General features: G+C 33.4%; 1 protein-coding gene across 1 annotated transcript in view; it reads left to right on the top strand.

The window, feature by feature from the left end:
* The first annotated feature begins 467 nt into the window (after positions 1–467).
* LOC102814559 (ovostatin homolog 2-like) overlaps positions 468–7180 on the top strand; it is a 74791-nt gene continuing 68078 nt past the window's right edge. The window contains exons 1-6 of the mRNA XM_006875453.1: positions 468–532; positions 867–1050; positions 1530–1714; positions 3340–3373; positions 4242–4407; positions 4859–4943. Coding sequence (XP_006875515.1) covers positions 468–532; positions 867–1050; positions 1530–1714; positions 3340–3373; positions 4242–4407; positions 4859–4943 — 719 coding nt within the window. The remainder of the gene's footprint in view (positions 533–866; positions 1051–1529; positions 1715–3339; positions 3374–4241; positions 4408–4858; positions 4944–7180) is intronic.

Here is a 7180-nt window from a genome sequence, read left to right on the forward strand (position 1 = left end):
ATTTATAGGAAAACAGAATGCTAGCAGCTCTTTAAAGAAGCATTTTTGTATTATTGCCATTGATACTAACTTCAGACCTATGAGTGAGTTGATACGTCAAACAGAATGGGTTGGTTAAATAAAATCTTAAGTGTCACACAACTACTTTCTTTGTTTTTCTTTTATCCCTGTCCAAACTGTGCTACTGACTCCAAAACACAGTAGCGTCCAGTGAACTTGAGTAGGAAGTTGTATATTAAGGAACACCCCCTGCAGAGGTAATGGGGCGGTAATCTAAATGTGATTGGTGGGTTCTAAAGATTTGCTCCAAAAAGTAATGAATCCTCTGCTATGTGTTGACTATAAAAGCAACAATATACAGAGAAAGGCTGAGCAGAAGAAAGAAAAGAAAGTGGAGGTTTGATTTCCATTAATAGAGAGAGGATATACTTATTTTGAAGTCTGCATTGTACAAACACTGGGATAGAATGGTGCTCACCATTTTTCTGAGCACATTTTTGCTACATTTCATTGCTGCTGTGACTTCAGAACCGTAAGGGACTATTATTCTCCTTATTTTTATTAAAGTACTAGCAAAGTGGCCTTATTTGATGTTCTTTGTGAGGACTGGATGATATTTTACCATTTCAACTTCTGAAACTTGAGTATGATTTGCCTTATAATTTTCAAACAAATATACAAAGGAAATTGACACCTTTTTCTTAAGATATATCTTTCTGCATTCCCAAATGTCTTATAATCCTTTCTATGAAAAATGTGTATGTTTCAGAATATTTCAGAAAGTTAAAATATATTGTCCATAGATACTCATTTCTCCTATACTGTCTTAGAATGTTGGTTATTATTATTATTATTATTTTACATAGGCAATATATCCTATGGATCTCTTCTGTGATCAAGAGCCATTCTACAGAAAAAGCTTGTGTCCACCTTTTAAACCTTAATGAATCTGTATCCTTGAGTGTTGTCTTAGAATATGACGGAGTCAATGCCACTGTTTTTGACCAGTCTGTGGAGGACAACCATTTCCATGCTTGTGCAAATTTCAAGGTGAGGTGCTGAACATGTCCTTTCAGAACTTCAGAAGGGAAGATGAAATTATTGTTTAAAATTTATTTTTAGAAAAATAATGAATCTTGATTTTTGATAAATTGTGAAATCTAAGGATAAAAATAATAAATGGAAATTACACACATACAGCAAAAATTATAAGACATTGCAATTCCTCCAGTATAGGGAGTGACAGCAAGACATAATTGGCACTTTTGAGATAATAGAAATATCTCACAATGCGAGGAGAGAGAATCTGGGGAAAGAGATGTAGAATTGAAATGGAGAACAGCAAAGAAATGAGGAGACATAAAAAGAAATTTATGAGGAACTGTTCTCATGCTAAATAAAAGAAAGAATTATAACAAGTAATTCCTGTCTCTTAAGTAATGAGTTTGAGAAGACAAATTTAGACATTTTTTATCTTCTTAACATACAAAAGTGATGACTTTGCATTCTCTGTTCTCCTACATAAACAGGTCTCTCAGAAATCCTCGGAACAATTGGCTTTTGTGACATTGCTGGCTAAGGGGAGTACTCTGGAAATGTTTGAGAGGAGATCTGTAGCCATCACTTCAGAGGAGGCTGTCTCCTTTGTACAAACAGATAAACCTATCTATAAGCCTGGAGAAAATGGTGAGCCAATATTCTTGTTACCTTTATAAAACTGACCATAGAAGAACACTTACTGAATTCAGAGCAATCCAAACAGATGAATTGTAGCTTTAAATTTGCATCTAATGTTATTGGATCTTGGATCCCTATAAGTATGAACTGAATGCTTCTGAAAGTTTTACATGCCACATTCACTGTTTTCAAATTCGAGTAACAAGTTTACATCATACAATGGTTGCAAGCACAGACAGAGTTATTCTATAATGTTTATTATTGCTATATGTAGAAGGTAGCAGAAAGAGTACGAAGCTAAGCTTTAGAAGTATTTGCTTTGGGTCCTGGCTCTATTAATAAATTATAGACCTTAGTCAAAATTATATAAATTACAGATATTTGTCTAAAATTCTGATCTTTCTAATTTAGTATCCTCATTTGTAAAATGAGAAACTTGTATCAGAGCACCTTTGCAGTTTATTCTGACTTTTATTTTATAATTCTATGATTTGTCAAAAAGAAATTAAATGAGTAGAATTTTTTTTATAAAAGCTTTCTATTGTGAGTTGTGTAAAATTGTACAGAGCAAATCAGTTTTCTTTCTACAATTCATTCACATTTTGTTTCAAGGAATTGATTACAAGCACTTATCCCTCTGTCTTCCTGGGTTTCCCATTTAAATGCTGCCCTTTTGACTTAAAATTGTTATTTATTCTAAGAAGTGCATACCTCCCCAGTGTTGCTATTCCCCTTGTTGACCTGTTTATTGTTTAGCTAAAATTGATCCACAGAGCTGAGTTCAGTTCTAGACCTGACTAGGGAGTTCCATCAATAAGAGTAGAATTCTTAGGGAGATCTCACCTGCATTATATTCTTTCATCTTTCTCTTTATTAAAATGCTAAAATGACAGCTATAAATACAAAGTTTCTTGTGGAATTCTGCTCAAATTAGTGTACTATTTGCTAACACAAATATATTTTCCAAGGAAAATTATGTTTATTTCCTACCACACATATTTCAGTTTGTATTTCTTTGACTAACTCTGCCACCAATTCTTAATAGTCCTCTGGTTATTGGGTAAAGTTTTCCAGCATCAACTCTGGTAGCAACATAACATCATCAACAAAGAAATAACTGTGCAAAAGAGATCTTTACATATGGAACCCAAACCCCAAAGGACCTAATTAAAGAAAGAGGAAAAGGAAGGGTCATGCTATATGATGGCAAGACAATTTCATTATCTACATATATACAATCATATCTGAGGAAGAGAAATAAGTGAAAACTATTGTCCCCTCCTCTTCTTTGTTTTTTAGTAAAATTTCGTATTGTGACGTTGGATACTAAGTTCAAACCTGTTGCAGAAACGGTGAGCTCAATGGTTTCTAATGGTATGGTACAACTTAAACAAATTAATTAAGCAAATCCATTTCTATACAAAGTGTCTTCAGGAATTCACCAAAAGTATGGGGATAGGTTCTAACAAGGAGTACTGTATGGGTATAACTGAATACTATATTTCAAATTCAAGTGCAAATTTTTCATTTATAGTATGTTGGTTTATACATCATTTGGTCTTTTTATCATATGTGGAAAAAATGGGTTGCAAGGAACCTGCTTTCCACATCCTGGATGAGATTTGAGATCTCTGTCACATTTCGAATTTTCTTGGTGTTTTTCTATACAAAAACCTTGCCCTTTGAGAAAGTGAGAGCTACATTTCAACACTTAAGAAGTCATATAATCTTTATAATGCAATGTTTGGCAAAAAAAAAAAAAAAACAAGTATATATTATTCGAGTATTAACCTTCATTTTTTTTCTCCCTCTTTCAGTATCCTTTAATCACATTGCAGGTAAGATTTCTGCTTTTTCAAACTTATTATTTAAACTTTTCATATAGATAATGATGTAGCTAATTTTCACTATGCATATTAATAAATTAAAATAACTGAAGTAAGGGATAGTTGAAACCAAGCTCATATAAATTGCAATTAAATTCCGTATACTAAAATTAAATAAAAGGGAGGGGTGCCATTGACAACCCCATCTTACTATGGAACGTCCATTCAGCAACTTCTGTAAGCAGTATGTCACACAGCTAACTTACACAAAGACCAAGTGAAAACCTGTCCTTCCCCTCATGAACAATCTCAGAACCCCCAAGGAGAGTTTTATTCTGTCCTATGAGTCTACTCAATTGCTCTGAGTCAGAATCGACAGAGTGGTAGTGGGTAAGTGTCTGCGCCTCTTGGTATGTGTCCACCCTCTTTGGCAAGCACTATTTCAGAGTAGTTACAACGAGTTTTTAATTCTTTCATTAAGCAATTCTGGTTCAGGAAGATGTAAAATCAAAATATTAGTCTCAATTATTTTTCTTATCCTTTAGGCTTAAGATATGCTATCAAATTGAGTTTGCGTATCTTGAAGAAGTTACGCTATTTTTCCAATGAGACATAAATGGTTCAAGTAAATGTTAGGGCCTTTTAAATTTCCATTAGCCACATACAAGATCTACAATGAAGAAGGAAGGGCAGTATTCTTCATGCAACCTCTGATTGGTTTTCATCTTTATTTTCTAGGATCCTCAAAGCAATAGGATTTTCCAATGGCAAAATGTAACTTCTCAAAATATTACCCAGCTTTCATTCCAGCTGATTTCAGAACCAATATTGGGAGATTATTCAATTACTGTGGAACAAAACTCAGGAAAGACAGTGGTGCACCTATTTACTGTTAATAAATCTGGTAATTAATTGCTCTTTATGCTACTTATGACTGTCCTATATACATAAAAAGTCCAGAGGATTGAACAAAACACTTTTGATGCTAGACTTAGCTTTATCATCATTCCTTTTCTATTCTTGATGCGTGGCAGGTATTTTTATTCTAATCCCTGCTTTTAAGTCCTAAGAAAAGTTGATTTTTATAGAGTGCAGACTATCTTTCAGGAAGATTCTAAATGGGAAATTTTGAGAGCAGGTAAAGGAAAAACTTAATCTTTAATGAAAACCCATTAGGTACTGTAGTAGACCTGTATCACAAAGAATTTTGGCCAATTGAAACTTGACCTACACAGATGTATATATAGAAAAATATTGTGTGTGGAAGTATGCATGCTTAACTATATGAATTCAATTAAATTTTGTTGACTAGTCATTGTCAGGACTGAAGTAAGCATATTTTTCTTTGTTTCTAGTTTTGCCCAAGTTTGAAATTACAATCAATGCACCCAAAACAGTAATTATTTCAGATGATGAATTCCAAGTGGCTGTATGCGCTAAGTAAGTATTTTATTAAGTATATTTGTTTCCACAGATCAATATAAAGTTCAGAGAAAATGAGCAATGAAATTAATCATGAAACTTTATTTATATACATATATATATATATATGTAAGTACATATTATTGCAATGAGAACTAGTGAGTTCTCATTGTGGACTATTAGAACAACATAAAGGAATAAAAGATGTAACTTTATCCACTGTCACTAAGTGTGATTTATTTTCCTCTTATCCTGTTGTAGCATTGTAAGATCAGCACTGGACTGAAAACCACAAGGTCAATAGTTCAAACCCACCAGCTGATCCTCAGAAACCCTATACAGGGTAGCTATGAGTTGAACCTACTCAATGGCACTTAACAATCTCTTGATGGCACACAAAAATTTTTATGACAAAAATACTTTATGAATATTTCTCAATTATATCTACATTTAAAATTATGGACTTGAAAAAAAACTCAGGATTCTAAAGAGGTGTCACTAGAAAGCCCTATACAAAGCCAGGAATTTTCACAGTAATAAACATCTCAAATTAATTGGCCTGTCCAACAACATATTAGAAAAGTATAACACACATTTAAGGAGTGTCGAAGTATTTCTAAACAGTGCCTCTATGAAAGCCTCACTAAGCTGGTGTCCTCAGAAACCCTAGTATACATGGTCGCTATGGGTCGGAACCAACTTGACGGCACTTAACAGCAACAACAAGCTGGGGTGGTACTATAGGATCAGTACTGGAGTGCAAACCATAAGGTCGGCAATTGGACCCCATCAGCTGGTTCTCATAAACACTGTACAAGGTCACTTTTAATCAGAACTGACTTGATGGCACTTAACAAGCTAAATGCTCTAATGGAATTGGTTGTGCGTTAACACCATATTCAATTATAACCCATTGACTTCTTGAAACTTTTTTTAATCCTTACATTCAGATTGGTTTGACATTAAGAAATAAGTTGTTATCAGCAATAAAAATGTCTTGACATAACTAGACAACTAAGACAGGAACACTCTTTGCTCTAAAATGATTTCTAAATTTGATAAATGAAATCTAGAAATTAGCATAAATAAATGTGTTTTTATCTCAAATAGAATAATACTGTGTCAGCTCTTTATAGCTTTTGTATCCTCTGGGATAGAGCCTAGAACAATTTGATAAAATAATAGCAAATTGGATAGCTTTAACAAACAACCTTAGAGAGGAATTAGACTTTTTAAAAAGAAGATAATGTATCTACAGGCAAAAGAATTTTAATAAAATTTTGTTGCTCTCAGCAATAGTTTTTCAAATCAAAAACAGAGAGAGAATGTTTACTCTATCTTTTATGAAGATTTCAGTCATATATTTCATGGACATGTACTAACCTACAGTTAGCATTATGGATAAGTGTGTTTTAAAAAAAAAATTTAAATAGAGGAACTAATAAGAAATATATAAGCATAATATTTGTAACCTGTACGGTGAGCAATGGATTGCTAACATAAGGTCAATAGTTCAAACCCACCAGTGGCTCCTGGGAAAACTTATGCAGGGTTACTCTGAGTCACAATCAACTTGATGGCACTAAACAACAGTTTGTCTTATCTCTATTTTACATGTAATTGACACTCAGAATTAGATTATTTTAGTAGGGGATGAGTTGTTACTATTTTGTTGGGGTTGAGTCAAAATTATTAAGAATGCATAAATAGAAAGAGAAATCGTTTGTTTAGTAAAATGGAAAAATGCATAAACTGTGCAGTCAGACAGATCTGAGTTTAGAACATAATTACACATCATTGACAATGAATGTGAATTTCACTGACAAAGAGAAGTGAATTTCTTCATATAATTGACTAATCTGGAAAATTACATCACATGCTTCAGTTTCACGGTCACTTAGAAAAACAAGTGAAATAATGTATATAAATACCTGACTTATATCAGTGTGCAATAAATAGGGGGAAAAAATATTATACTTACTAAAGTTAATGATACTCAGTTTTGCTATATACTAAAACTGAGTCCTAGTGTGGATCTGTAGGATAAGCACTGGTAGCGTGGTGGTTACAGATCGGGCTGCTAATCTCAAGGTCAGCGGTTCGAAACTACCAGCGGTTCTCCAGAAGAAAGATGAGGCTTTCTGCTCCCGTAGAGATTTACAACCTTGGAAACTCTGTGCAGGGTCACTATGAGTCGGAACCGACCCCATGGTACTTAACAATAACAGCAACAATAACAACAAATATATATATAT

This window comes from Chrysochloris asiatica, unplaced genomic scaffold (genome assembly GCF_000296735.1).
Source record: "Chrysochloris asiatica unplaced genomic scaffold, ChrAsi1.0 scaffold00328, whole genome shotgun sequence".
Classification (NCBI taxonomy): domain Eukaryota; kingdom Metazoa; phylum Chordata; class Mammalia; order Afrosoricida; family Chrysochloridae; genus Chrysochloris; species Chrysochloris asiatica.